We start from the raw sequence: 15,378 nt of genomic DNA, 5'->3' as shown, positions 1-15,378 counted from the left end.
CTGCACTCTGCTGCACACGCCACATGGTTTCTACAACAGCCTGACAGTAGGATCCTGATATTGAGTTGCCCCTACATGTTACTGATTATGACCTATCTGTATTTGAGATACAGAAGGTTTCTGGGAGTTGCTTAAAATTTGTGTAGGGCTGTGTATGTGTGTGTGTGTTACTAGGGATGGAACCCAGGATGTTGCACGGGCAAGGCAAACACTATCACTAAGCTATATCTCCTGCCCTTGTGTGCAAATTCAGATAAAGAGTTAGTACCCTGGCTAGAGAGAAAGCACCAAGATCATCCCATTAGGAAATAAAATCCTATCTCTGTCCCTTCCGGCTTTCATCCTTTAAAATATTGTGCCTTGTCTGGAGAGATCAAAAGGGCCATTCTTTCCTGGGACTGTGTGAATAACAGGATACTTTTTCCACTCTTGTATTGCCTTTGTGACTGGGTTTGTAAGAATACCCATAAATGCTTTTGTGTTGGTATGTATTATAAACATTTCTATACGTTTACTGTGCTTCACACACTATTCTAACTAAGCACTTCATATTAACTCGATCTTGTTGGCCCTGTGACAGGTACTATCATTCCCATTTTACAAAGAAGGAAACAGAGTGGTTAAGGAATGTGACCACGGTCACAGTGTCAGTAAGTGGTAAAGCTGGACTGACTATTCTAAGGCTGAATACACTAATCACATTTCTATCAAAGTGCCTGGGACCAAGGCCAGTTCTTAATAAGTACTCAAAAATGTTCTAAATTAAATTGAAAGAAATTAAAAAGTTAAATGGCTGTATGTTAATCTCAACACACCTAGCAACTTTGGTGGATGTCTGAACATAACCATTAGAATGCTTCCTCTCATGAACCCACAAAAGAAGCTGAAAGTTTTGGCTGAGTTTTACTGCAATATTCTCCTCATTATGCAATCTCGACACTGACCAGTGGGAAACACTTGCCAATGAGGTCACTGCACTTTCCCGGAATGTTTTTTTCAGATTCTAGGGTTTTTTGTGTTTTGTTTTTAAAGATTATGACTCCCTAATATTTTACAATGGGGAGTAAACGTGACTGAACCAGGCAACAGCAAAGTAGGCAGAACACAGGGAGGGTACTGAGAGGACCTTTGATTTTTAATATTTGAATGTAGAAAAGTAAAGGCATGATTACTAAATACAAAGATTAAAAACATTAATTTTTTTAAAGTAGCAGGTACTATCCCCAGTACCACAAAAAAGAAAAAAATACCATTCCCAATTTCTAAGCTTAGAACATAACCTAGGTACCACTTTAAAACCAATTTCTTCCTATCTCCATTACTATATTTAAAAATAGTTACCAAATTTTAGGAAGCTATGCATCATTTGAATTTGTGCTTTGCTTTTACACTACCACCTCCTAAAATCAAACCACCTGCAATGGAAGCAGGGAGAGATGTCTGTTCTTAGATTTGTTCACTGCTAACTCCATTTTAAAGTATTCTGGTTTTTTAAAATTAAAATCATGTGATTTGGAAGGCAGAAGGAATTTAGTGACATGAGCTGGGACAGATTCGGTTACTGAACAGGAAACAGGACAATCTGCTCTGCAAATAAGCTGAGAATTAAAGGGATCCAGGATTTGGTGATGGTCGTTCCCCTGGGAGGGTCAGTAAGCCTTTTAAATCAGATGGAAAGAAGGGATATCTCATACCCTGGCTTCCTACGGCATGACAAGTTCTTTACACATAATCTTCACTTTTTAATGACAATCAGAACTTCTTAGCCCAGTTTCCTCATGTAAGTTTTAAAAAGGCATCCCTCTGGACAGATGAATTACAAACGCACATCCCTTTAATAAGTGTTTAAGGGGGGATATAAAGGCCCTGCCAGGGCTTACATCTGACAAGAATTCTACTTCTTAGAGACCCTTGAGTTAGTCCAGAGAAATTATGTTATAATTAGGACAATCACCTAGGTGGTGTGGCTTTAAGAAAGCAAAATACAGAACTTCCCAGCAGAAAGCACCCAACAGCTCAGTCTCACAGGAAAACAACAGACGCCTAGAATAGGAATCCTCATCCAAATCCAACCCTTTTTCTCCACTGTCCCACTGTCTAGATCAGAGATGACTAGATGTAATAGGTGGCAAAGTCAGCCTTCCCAACGAGTAAGCCCAGTCTCCATGAATTTCTTGACAAATACCTTTCAAGAAAACTACAAGGGACACAGAGTCAGTGGAAAGGGGTGTCTGTCCAAAGGTCCAGAGAGCTGGTGAAGATAGGGATGGTGTCAGAGGCAGTGCGAACCAGCTTGTACCCCAGAAGTTACTCTTCAGAAGCAGACTATGAGCTGCCTACAAAGGGAGGGACCACCAAGAGAGCCAGAGACACTACTGAACACGGACCCCACCCCGCAACACGACCCCTCCACTGGGTATCACAGAGATGAGGCAAAACTAAATATACGTGTTTCATTAATGCCTAGACGTATTTCTTCCTTCCCATTTCAAAGCCTTTGAAATTACGACGGTTTCTCATACAGCAAGCAGCAAAAACCCTGTCAGCCAAGTACCACTTGATGTTCATTCCCCAGGTCTGAAGCAAAATTCTATCAGTTTAATCTTGACGATTCATGTTCATAATGTCTTCAAAAGGATCGTGCTGAGTTTGTATTATGTATGCCAAAAAGCAACTAAAACAAGCCTTATTTTTGAGTAAAAATCTGGAAGTTTAAGAATTGGTATTAGACATTCTAAGCCTACTGCATAATAGTTGGTGGTGTATTATTTCCTGGTGGTACTCAAACTATTGATTTATCTACCTGTCATCAGTATCTCAGATTTAAAAAATGCTACGCCAATTCACTTTTACTAATATAAAAGCTGCCTTAAAATTCTGAATTTTTTAATTTACATTTGATTTTTACCAAGACTATTCTGTTACTTTATTTGTTTATGGATTACGACAGTCAACAAATGGTGGCACACAGTTCTTTGCTTTCTGTTCCCTGTTTTGGCCAACACAAGGTTTTTTGAAATTCTGGTTTTTATAATTATTTCTAGAGGTTTATGGACAACTCCTCAAACATTTAAAACATCACAGAAACTCTTATCCATGCCTCTTAAAATACTATTTTTCATTGTAGTCAAATGGGAATAAGTTTAAAAGCATTGCTACTGTCCTTAGTACACTAAGAATACATTTGAGATCATTAGTATTAAAATTTCACTTCTCCATTTTCAAAAAGAAACAATCATACCAAGTTCCAGAACACTACCCTTTAAGATTCTTTATGGGAGAAAACTGAGATAATTCAGCACGTGAACTAGTTAAGACCAGTATTCATAATTAACATTACATTTAATGAAAACTTGGATTTTTCCTAACAAAATTGATTGTTGCTTCTCTCACTCTGAACAGGTTCTATGAAAACCAAGACTATTTCTCCAGCTAATTCAAACACTGCTGCAGATAATATGAAGTAGCCATGGTACCTTAAGAATAACCTTTTGGCCTCTGCCACTCCCTGTTGCCCCCTACCCACCACAAAGCTCAGATTCCAGAGAGCCTTTCAACTTCTACACCCGTGACGTCAGATATTATTCTTTATTTTCAATCACAATCTAGTCCATCCTTTTGAACTTCAAATTGGGAAGAGACAAAACCAAAAACAAGACTAAGTTTCCTGGAGGACAAATGTAGGAAAGACAAAGGGCAAGCCATCCCAGAGTCCTGCAGCTCCCGAGCCCCACCCTGCAGCAGGACCACACCAGTCCTCCTCAGCAGAGTTCAGACTGAAAACTGGTCCTTCAGAGGCGCGCACCTTCCTTACCCCGAGGGAACCTGGAGGCAAGCTGCTCTGGTTGGGCTCGGGGGTTGGCTGCCATCCTTTGACTTCCACTCTACGCAGAGCACAGCCTTTGTGAACCTGGCACTCACTTCCAATCAGCTACTAAATAAGCACCATAGGATGCTTTTGTGCATTGGGGCCACAGGAAGGTCGTGGGTGCCCTGAATCCAACCCATGGCCCAGGCTGAGTGACCACTAGACTTGAGAGCAGAAAAGCACACAGGGAGAAGACCCAGCCATGTGTCTCTCTTTGAAGGAGGTCGCGTGCAGGGCCCTACACAGAATCTGTCCTCTCCCACCGCAGCGCCTCAAAGGGCACCACTGGGGCTTCCTCCGAGCAGAACACACCTGTGTGGCTTCTTCATCAAATCAGCCCACCCCGGGGAGTGTGCTCCAACACCCCCGTGCCCATGGCCAGCTGGGCGAACATCCTTGAGAGCAATATTCCATCTCCTTCGACTAAACTGGAAACATCTTCAAAATGACTTTTAAAATGGTAAGAGCCAGTGACCTGGCTGTGATGCCCTGTGTCTGACGGTCTCTGCTGTGCCAGTTCTCCCTAATGACAGTCTCTGCTTCTTGACCTACATGCCACAAGGTGTCAGCGTGAACCACTTAGCAATTCCCTTCCTGCCACAAGATGCAGCATATCAGAGTGGACCTAAGAAAACAGCTTGCACTCGCATTTTGTGACTTTCAGAGAACAGGGACACTTGAGAATGAAATTCATCACAGAAGCCTAACACGCTAACCCCCTTAGCATGTTGACCCCATCCATATCTCAGCTTTCATTCAAAGAAAAAAAAAAAAAAAAATCGGATGACCAATTCCTGTATTTCAAAGGTTACACATGAGAATATTTGCTCAGCCATCCACTCCTGGCACCTTCCAACGCCTCTCCAGTCCACACACTCACCTTAAAGTGAGGAATCAAGGCAAGCAGCTCTGCCAAGTTTTGATTTAGGCTTTAGTTTTTCAATTTTACTTATGAGGTATATGATAACATAACTCTGGTTGCAGAAAGAAAGGAAGAGGGGGGCAGAGCTAGCAAAAAAAAAAAAAAAAAAAGACCACACCTATAGCTGGAAAAACACCCAAGAAACCACAAGGAACCTACCAGTCCGGGACTTCCACTTGAAGGATCTGCTCCTTCCTTTGGAGTCGATAGAAAACAGAATTCACTGTGGTGGCATTTTTCAAATTCATTTTTAAATATCTCCTTTGCTGTACAGTCGAATCACTGAGACAGTGCTGGCTTCACATTCTGAATTCCTATCACCAGAAGGAGGGCTAACGGAACCTAAAAACCCTTCAATCAATTCCTGCCAGTCCCATCAGAAGTGGGGGCCACTTGAAAGATCAGTATCAATAATTCTCCCCCTTTCCATCCACCAGAGGCATCAGAGCCCTGTTCTGTGGAGGATCAGACAGGCACAGGAGATCCTAAAATTCTGTAACTGGCTATAATGCAATGTCACCAGGTCCAAGTCACCCAAAAGATGACGTTTTGGCACCTTGTCACAGTGTTGTCACATGCTAGTCACTTCACAGCAACCAAAATACTTCCAGAAGTAACATGCATTGATACTGTTGAGAACTCGCCAGAGGTCAGGGGCAAGCTCATTATTACCCACGCGGACACCACTCTCTGCTTTCCCTCCTTACAATTACAGACAGTACTTTAAACACACACACGACCCTACCAGTATTCACAAATACCTAACACTCTGGGAGGAAGATCTAGAAAGCACTGTAAAATTAAAGAAGGGCACATGTGAGACTCAGAGGCTAACTTCCCCACAGGACACAAAGCAGGACTTGAGCCATACCTACCTGTCTTCAACCCTATGGTACTTCACCACAGTGAGCAAGCCACTTCCTAAAACAGACGTAAATCAAACCAAAGAATATGGATTTGGAGGCTTTAACAGACCTCCCTTCCTCAGTCTCAGTTTCTTCACCTACAAATAATGCAGTCAGATATCTGCCTTAAAGGGTTACTATGAAGATTACTAGAAAAAAAGTAGTCATTCAGAAATAGCTATTAACCCTAAAATGTTTAAGATTTTAACGGCTTCTGCTTTCCCAAATTCTTGATTTTGCAAAACAGAAAGAGAAGAAAATGTCCCCTGCACCTCCCTTAAGGATATTCAAGGACCACCTATCAGTGCCTAAAATACAATTTACTATTTATAGTATCCACAAAGAAATTTGCTGTGTTTGGGGACAGCGATTGATAGAGACCAAAGTGACTTTGTTCAATACCTGACTGCAACACAGATGCCCAGAAGAGACGAACTAACCCCCTCAACAGATCATCACGGAGATCCAGCACACTGACCCCAAATGCCAGGAAATGCACACGCCCAACATCACCCTTCTGCCTGAGTCTCTGAACAGACAAGGGGACAAAAGTCACTCTCTTTTCATATATACCCACCCAAACCCCAGTATTACAGGCTCTGAACATTAGAGCTATTAAAACACACACACACACACACAAACGCACGCATGCACGAACATCATCTCTTTAATTTGGTGGCAGTTCTCAAACTTGATCATGAACCCTTTTGTGCCAACAAAATCGATTAACACCTACACACACACACACTTAAAAAACTGGGACCCCCACCTTACTGCCCTGCAGTCAGATCCTAGTGCAGCATGTGACAGACTTAGGCCTGCAGGAGAACTACTTAGGAAATTGGTTAAGGCAACCTTTCTGGCTCCATCTTGGACCTAAAGTTTGAGGACCAATGGGTCAGCTGTATTTCAAGAAGCATCCCAGGCTATAACAAATTTAGAAAACTGCTGTGCGGGTTCAGAGTTCATAGTTGTCTTTCATTGCAAAGGATGCTGCCACTCTCAAACTTCAAAGTCTCTGACAGCAACATATCAGCTGCTGAGCATCCACACCTCATGCTGGGCACAATATGAATGAAGAGCAACATACAGTTCCCAACATCCAGGATGTCACTGTCTAGCCAACAAAGACAAACTCCATTCAAATAACACAGGCAGGACAAATACTGGAGCAGCTAGTGCTTCACCTGAAGAGGTTGTACCAAAAGGTGGCACTTACCAGGCAGGCAGAGATTAAAGAAAGGTTCTCCCAGCACAGGAAGGGTACATATGAGGTGCAGAGGTCTGACACCACCACCACAGGGCTCGCCCAAAGTACTGCAATAGGCCAGTGTCGCTAGATTACAGGGTGGAGAAAGGACAGCAAGAGGTGGGTGTGGGGTGCTTAGGAATGGAACCAGGGAAAGATCAAAAGCGGGTAAGAAAAAATGATCAGGTGTGAGAGAGGTAACTAAGTGACATTACAGAAAGTGTCTAGATGAAATGAGTTGGAACTTACAAAGAGCTTAAAACAGAGTCAAGAAAATACAGAGGGCGAGACAGGTGAAGATACAGGTTCACTTAGAAGATCACTGCAAAATCCAGGGGAGATGAAAGGGCTCCACACGAAGTATGAATACAGAGCAGACAGAGAAGAATGGTGAAAAGAAGTCACACTGCTGGAATTTTGTGATTACATATGGGACGCTAAGGTGAGGCTGAACTGAGGTGAACTTCAAGACTTCGGACTTGGACAACCGGGTAGAACAAGTCAGCCAGCTTTAAACCAAAATAAATGTAAGTCTGACTTTTTTTGGAAGGCAGTAGATGATATGTCTGACTTTAAAATAAGAAACCCTGATATTTCACGTAATTAAATCACTTGGGTCTCATAAACTCCTTGTAAGGTTTATACTTATTTTACAATAAAAGACTCAGAGGCTAATCAGATATTCCTTAAATCACATAATTAAAAGTTGCAGGCAGTAGAGTCATAAACCTAGCCCTGTGACTCCTTGGTTCATGGTAATTTCATCTTCACAGATTTGCCAGAGGAAACATCATTCTCATATCCTACCCTTCTACTTTTTCTAAAATCAACTATAGAAGCAGCCAAAAATTCCCTTACAAAACTGATTTTTATTTGTTTTGAACTGGAGATTGAACCCAGGGATGCTCTACCACTGAGTTACACCCCTAGACCTTTTTATTTTTTAGACACTGTCTTGCTAAGTTGCAGACTGGCCTTGAATTTGCCATCCTCCTGCCTCAGCCTCCCACATAACCAGTATCACAAGCATGAGCCATTATGTAGAATTTACTATAGCCTTATAGTTGCTGGTTTTTCCATTAAGACTTTGGGGTGTGTATTAGAAATGAAAAATTCCATTGTGTATATATACCAGAGTTTCTTTATCCATTCATCTGTTGAAGGGCATCTAGGTTGGTTCCACAATCTAGCTATTGTGAACTGAGCTGCTATAAACATTGATGTGGCTGTGTTACTGTAGTTTGCTGATTTTAGGTTCTTTGGGTATAAATGGATAAAGAAACTCTGGTATATATACACAATGGAATACTATTCAGTCAAAAAGAAGAGTAATATTATGGCATTTGCAAATAAATGGATGCAATTAGAGAATATCATGCTAGTGAAATAAGCCAAGCCCAAAAAACCAAAGGCCAAATGTTTTCCCTGATAAGTGGAGTATGATATATAATGGGGATAGGGGGTGGGGAATGAGAGAAGAATGGAGAACTTTAGATTATGTAGAAGGAAATGAGGGGGGGATATGAAAAATAGTGGAATGACCTATATACATGTATGATTACACGAATGGTATGAATCTATATCATGTACAACGATAGAAAAGAAATGATGTACCCCATTTGTGTACAATGAATCAAAATGTAGTCTATAAAAAATTAAAAGCTAAATAAAAAATAATTTTAAAAAAATGAAAAATCCCCAAAATGCTCATTATTAAAAGTCAAATCCATTCACAAGGTTATAACAACCAAGTGCAAGTGATTATACTCGAGCTCTGATAACAGAAGAAAGCCATCTTGTTCACAATTTTTTACAAACTTCTTTTGACAAGGCATATTTTTCTTTACAATAAAGGGCCTAATATTTAAAATAAAACCAGCAGATCTCATATTGTAGAAAAGCTAAGAAAAATTTACTCAAAAATAGAGGCAATGGAGTTTTAAGATTATATAGCAACCTGAAGTCTTCAGACACCACCCAGCACCAAAGGACCTCTACTCTCCTTTCTGACCCAACTCCATTCTTCCAGAGTTCTCCCACAGCATGAATGGATGTCACTGCCTTTCTCAAAAACATCCCAGTGCCTACAGAATTGGTGCCTACCACCCAGTTGCTAGACGGTACTCTCAGATTTGCTCCATCTGGCTGAGCCAGTCTTGAACCTGATTCACCACAATTTCCCCCATGCACAATGCAGCCTCTTTGCTCATGAGATGGTTTTCTTAGCTCCGAGTGCCCTTCCTCTTTTCTAGCACATGGAATCTACCCACTCTTCAAAGCTCAAATCCTGAGCTTCTATGAAGTCTACCCGAAGTCGTGACTGATGTCACTTTACAACCCACAGCATCTTTGTTATGCCTCTAACAGGGCACTTATTTAATTCTGCATTGAAATAAAATAACATAAGATGAATTATAAGATGCTCCAAAGTTTGGGATACATTTTTACTACCATTTTGTAAGCAAAATTTTTAAAAGGCTATCATTTTACTGAATCAGGCAGGAAAAAAAATGCAACTATTTTTTCCCCCAGAAAGCTCTGGAGACAATAAGTCTTAATGACTTCTACTGAGTGAAAGTCCCCTGAATCCCAGAGACCCTCGAGCTCCAAGGACATCACAATCTTGGGTTCTGTAAGTGCCACTGTTGGAACGTGCTCAAGTTCTGTCGGGTGATCTCGTTATAAATACTTAATGGGCCATATCGAAAACAGTCCCCTGTGGGTAAATCCTGCCTTCAACAAGTTTTATACACCAAAGTCCCTGGGCATCCCTTTTAGCTATTTCCCTCGAGGACACAAAACTGATGGATAATGCCAGTTAAAAAATAAATAACAAATTATGTCTTTCCATCCAAAGCAGAGAACAGATATTTATATATTTAATAAGTTTCAGTACCTTTTGGCTACTGTATCATCAGTCACTTTCATTTTTTGACTTTTGGTCTTCTTATTAAAAAAAAAAAAAGTTAACTAAGGACTCCATGGTTGAGAAAGGACAGAGCAAGACTGAGCCATGACCAAACTCTGCCCCTTCAAAGGCACGGCTGTCCTTCAGGAGCTGTTCCCACTGCCTGCGGCAGGCTTTCCAGTTTTAGAGTCCCTTGATCACACACCAGATTTTTTCAACCAAAACCATCTCTGAGGACACAGCATGATCTCTTTGGGAAAAGCTATAGAAAACATCTTACAGGAGCCACTGACTGGGGAAGGAGCTACTCTGAAACAATCCTAAGTGGCAACATGGTAAGGAGGAGGGATACTGGACTGCTGGTCAGGAAGGCCCAGGGCAGACAAAATAACTTAGCCCATTAAAAGCAAGGGTTTGGGACCCAGACCACCTTTGTTCAAATCCGGGCTCTGATAACTGCCAGGTGCACGCGGTTGGGCAACTTTCTTCCCTTTTCTGTGCCTCAGTTTGTTCTTCTGTAAAATGGGATACAAGTGGTATCTAAATCAAGTCCATGCAGCAGTGTGGTTCTTATTATTAGTCCAAGTCTGAAGTCAAAAAGCTGCCCGACCCCAAGCAAGTTGCCAAACATCCCAGTTTCTTCATCCATAAAGTGAAAGGACTGAAACCTAGCAGAGTTCTACAACTGCCCTCCTTAAACACAGCACCAAATCAGCCCAGTCGCCAATACCAGCCTCGACTTGCTTAATGTTATTGGTTATATAGTAATTTCACATTAAATCAGCTCTATCACCATGTATTTGTTTTCAATTCTATAAGTTCAATCCTCAGGAAAACATACTGAACGGGTTTTCTCATAAAACAGTATGAATAAATGATACAGAAAATAACGAAGAATGTATTTGATCTTCCGGTTCACACCCAGTTCTGAGTTCAAAGTCTACAATTTACAATAATGGAACTAATATGAAAAACAGATATGGGAAAGAAGGTAAGTTTACCGTACCTCGAGAAAGTTTAGAAGTATGTCATCTTTTATTCACATCTGGAAATATTCTCATTAATTGGTACCATCTAGGTTCACAAAAGCAAACCTTCCTTTCTTTTGCCAAGGAAAGAGTACCAAGTGGTAACTAAGTATATACGCTTGTGGTTTCTTTCTCCTACTGTCCTTTTCTCCTCTAGCTTTTAAAATATGGTCTTTGTTATAGGTGGAGTTCCTGAACTTCATGAGCCAGCCTGCCATTTTAGATGCTGTAAAAGCTCAGTGGATGCATTACTGCAACCCTGAAGAGCAAAGAAATTAAAGGATAAAAGCATAAAGCATAGGGTTGTATTTTCTTCGTGCCATAGAGTTCATCTATGTGGGAAACTGCCTTTCAAATCCCTCTACGCTCCGCACAGCTCCAGTAAGCAAAAAGCAGGCTTTGCCTTCAACATGCGCATTTGGATCCGGGCACTGCTGAAAGGCTTCAGGCACGGGCACAGGGTGCTCTGACCCTTCTCAACTCAGCCACCTCCTCCCTGCCCGGCCCACCAAGCTGGTTCCCTGCAGTCTCTCCATCACTGATAACTCGTCAAGCACTATCCTCCATCCCTTCTTAACCATCAATTGAGGACATGCTTACGGAGTGACTACTTCTGTGTAAGAACAATGGCCATCAAGGCAGAGTGCTCTTCTGCCATTGCAGTTCACGGTTAACAATGAGTAGCCATGAAGGATGATTTTTAAAAGTAATTATAGTAATGTTATTTTAAAAAAATACAATTTGCACTAGAAGCACAGAGAACACAAAACCCGGTCCAAGGAAATCAGCCTTTTTGAGAAAGTGACACTGGAGCCAACACCAAGGACCAGGATGTGAAGAGCAGGGGTAAACAGGAAAGTTGCAGACAGGAGAGCAAGACGTTCGAAAAGCAGCTCGGGCTGAAGGTTATGGGATGGAGGTGAGGAGATGTGTGGAACACAGAACCAGCAAACATGTGAAGCTAGAGGTACAGCTGTCTCACTATGAAGGCCTCTGCAGACATCGCCACCAAAACCCTTTCACTCCTTTCTCAATAAGGTCCACTTTCGTAATAAACCAGCATCAATTATTAGAAAGCAGTCACATAACAAAATCCATGACATGCTACACTAGCACTTATGGTGTGCTAGTGGGAAAAATAACAGTGACTTCTGGAGAGACAAAGCTTTCAACGGCAAGTGACCAATGAGTGCAATGTCAAGCTCCAACACCAGCCAGTGGAGAGATCACTAGGCCAGGGTGAATTTTCTAGCAGTTGAGTTTACCTGTATTTCCTAAGTCACAAAAGCATTCTATCTAGTCAGTATAACTCTCATCAACGAAATACAACAGTAGAAGACAGGTACCACATTCTACTACTACAATTATTATTTTCTTTTTTTGACAGAATATGTACTTTATTTTAGACCTACCCTCTTTCCTTTAGGCTTGGGTACACAACTACCTTTATTTTGTCCCAATCTTTTATTTTTTTAATTCTTTACACACTGCATTTTGATCATTGCACACAAATGGGGTACAACTTTTCGTTTCTACGGTTGTATATGATGTAGATTCACACCATTTGTATAATCACACATGTACTTAGGGTCATGACGTCTAAGCCCACTATCTTTCCTTCTGCCATTCCCTCCCGCCCCATTTCCCTCTACACAATCCAAAGTGCTTCCATTTCTCTTACTCAACCCACCCCCATTATTTTCTTCATTCTAAAAGATCTACCATAATAAAGAAATGAAAAAGTAGAAATAGTAACAACCACTAGTAGATAATCTAACTGTTCACATGTAAAGCCCAAAAGTGTTAAGTCAGAACTAGTACTCAGTTATAAAAGTAGAACAGCACTAATAAACTATGTAGTACCAAATGGAGTACATAAATAAATCTCCACCAAGAATAAAATGTACAAAGTAGCTAGAAATAAAGAAAACTATCGAACTAAAATAAAGCTTCAAGATTCTGCCAAGAAGAGTAAATGAGAACTAAACAAACACTGGTGGTTAATTCTGGTTGTCAACTTGACTATATTGTGGGATGCCTAGAAAATCGGTGAAGGGTACTTTTGAGCATATCTGTGGGATGGACATGTGGACCAGTGAACCGAGCGGAAAAGACCTGCCCTCAACCAGGACGCCACCACACAAAAGGCGAGAGGCCCAGATGGAAGGAAAAGGTGAAAGAGGGGGCAGCAGGTCAGTGCAGGTGTGGGCTGCTGACTTGCTGGGGGCTGGAGTGTTTCTGCTGCTGTCACCTGCAGACACCACACTCCAGGCCTTCAGCCCTTGAACCAGGCTCTGCAGCAGCAACTCTCAGGGAGCTTCCGAGACCTTCAGCCTCACACTGAGGCTATGTCACTGGTCCCTCCTGTCCTGAGGCCTCTGTGGACTGAGCAGCTACCCATTTCCCTGGCTTTCCAGCCTGCAGAGGGCCACAGTGGGCCCACTCAGCCTCTGATTACATAAGCCAACCTAATAAATCCCCTCTTATCATTATACACCTCCTATCAGTTCTGTTCCTCTAAAGAACCTTGACTAATACAAATATTATGCTCCTACATTCAATATTCAATTCTCTCCCAACTCCCTTTAAAATGTAATAAAATTCAAGGGGAACATAAAAAATAAAACCAGAAAAAACTAGAAGAAAAGCTGAATGTACAATTTCTGTATAGAGAAGGTAACTCTAACCTTTATACTGGCAGACATCATGACTTAACTTGCAGATTTAATTAGATGAGAACACTACCCACCAAAATTAAAAGGATAAATGGAGAGAAAAACACTCATTAGACAAAAGACAACACTACCATTCACACGTAAATGACTTTGGGATACTCATAAAAGAAAAATCAACACGCCACATCAATAAATGGGCAAGATTCTTCCCTGAACATTCTAGTCACTGTGTCCTGGCTAGAGAAGCTGCTTCATCCACAATTCCTGGAAGGAACAGAACCCAGGTACCTCATCCCCCATCCAGATCTCAGCTGAACGGACCAGGAGTGGCCACCTGATGAACCCAAGCCAATACACTGCTCATGCCTACAAATACGGGATGCAGGTGTCCATGGCACTTAGACTATGACGGGTAGCAGCACTAACAGATCACATAACGTAGGAGCTGAAACTAAGTGACAGGCACACCAACACCAGTGGAATAGAGAGTTATGGGAGATAAAAGATGGATAAGAAAAAGTAAAAATCTAGCATACAAAGAAAAAAAGGGGCAGAGATGACAGCAGCGGGTCCTCCTGTTCTGTCCATGGGAGGTCTGCCTGCCCTTTGCCTTGTGTCCTTAGACACAAGCCAGGTGCCTGTGCTATCCATCCACAAAAACTAATTCAAGTAGGTTTTCAGTTCACTGCAACCAGAATCTGGAACAAAGCAGATGTGAGCAAGCAATAAACAAAACAGATGAGAACTAGACGTGTGGAAAATGCTCATCCATATCAAAGAAGTGTAAGTCAAGACATCCAGATTGCTTTGTCAGCTGTCAAACTGGCAAAGACAGAAATGGTTGATAAAGTAGAGTGAGGTGTGGGAAGAAACACAGGCATACATATACTGGAGACAGAAGCACAAACTGACAAACATTCTCGCTTCATTAACTAGAAATGTGCATATCCCAAGCAGCAGCAACTACCATGCATTTTTAAGGAAATAATCACAAATGTAATACACAAAAAGTTACTTGAGGGTATTTACTGCAGTGCTATTTATAATAAGAACACAAAAGAAATAAAATTAAAGATTATCTGTCAATGTTTCTCAACCACCATTCATCACCTTCATGACTGGCAAACCCTGGGCCCCATGAGTTGATTGACTTAATATTCGTTAAGTCAGCTTGTGATTTTATTTAACCTACTCTGAGTGTTCACTGAGTACCTACTATGTGCTAGGAACTGTTCTAAGAGCTCAAGGTTTAGCAGTGACCAAAACAGACAAAGTTCCTGTCCCCGTGGAGTTTTCTTTCTGGATGAGAGGGCAGACAGTGATATGCCTAAGAATAAAAAATAAAGCAGGCAAGGGGAATATGAGGCTCTGGAGGGAAGAAAGTTTTAATCTTACAGAGGATTGCCAGGTTAAGTGCCCCCAGAAAGGAACCTTTAAAAAATGTGACATGGAGGGGCAGGTCAGGAGACTTCCTGTAGGAAGAAAGGAGAGCAAGGGCCAGACTGGGATAGAGCAAGTCTAGTGTGCTCAACGCGGGCAGAGCCATGCAACTGAAGCAGAGTGAGCAATGGGAGGAGATGACGTCACAGAGGTATGGGGTGTGGACAGGGGCAGACCAGGCATGCAGGAACCTGCAGGTCATGATAAGAACTGGCTTTTCCTCTGGGTGAGAATAGGAAGCCAACTAATTGAGAAAAGACTGAAGTAGGACACAGCAAAAACGATACTGTAATAAGCCACAGTGCCTCAGAGATCATGGTGGCATCAGGAGTGGTTAACAGTTTATTTTGAATTGCTTTTCATGAGTTTTAGAGAAAAAGCTG

At 41.6% G+C, this 15,378-nt stretch overlaps 1 protein-coding gene across 5 annotated transcripts in view; it reads right to left on the bottom strand.

Annotated features, from left to right (window-relative positions):
- The window catches only part of PSD3 (pleckstrin and Sec7 domain containing 3), a 593,519-nt gene that overhangs the window by 246,317 nt on the left and 331,824 nt on the right, over positions 1-15,378 (bottom strand). Inside the window, exon 1 of one of the 5 annotated variants that reach the window (XM_079143342.1) lies at positions 4,950-5,810. The exons of the other annotated variants lie outside the window; for them this stretch is intronic. Within the exon in view, the coding sequence (XP_078999468.1) occupies positions 4,950-5,038 (89 nt within the window). The 5' untranslated portion in view covers positions 5,039-5,810. Of the gene's footprint in view, positions 1-4,949; positions 5,811-15,378 lie in introns of those variants that run through there. 5 annotated transcript variants of the gene reach the window in all.

Source organism: Sciurus vulgaris, assembly GCF_902686455.1.
Source record: "Sciurus vulgaris genome assembly, chromosome: 5".
Lineage (NCBI taxonomy): Eukaryota > Metazoa > Chordata > Mammalia > Rodentia > Sciuridae > Sciurus > Sciurus vulgaris.
The sequence above is the reverse complement of the archived record's forward strand: the minus strand, read 5'-3'. Positions and strand labels throughout refer to the sequence as shown.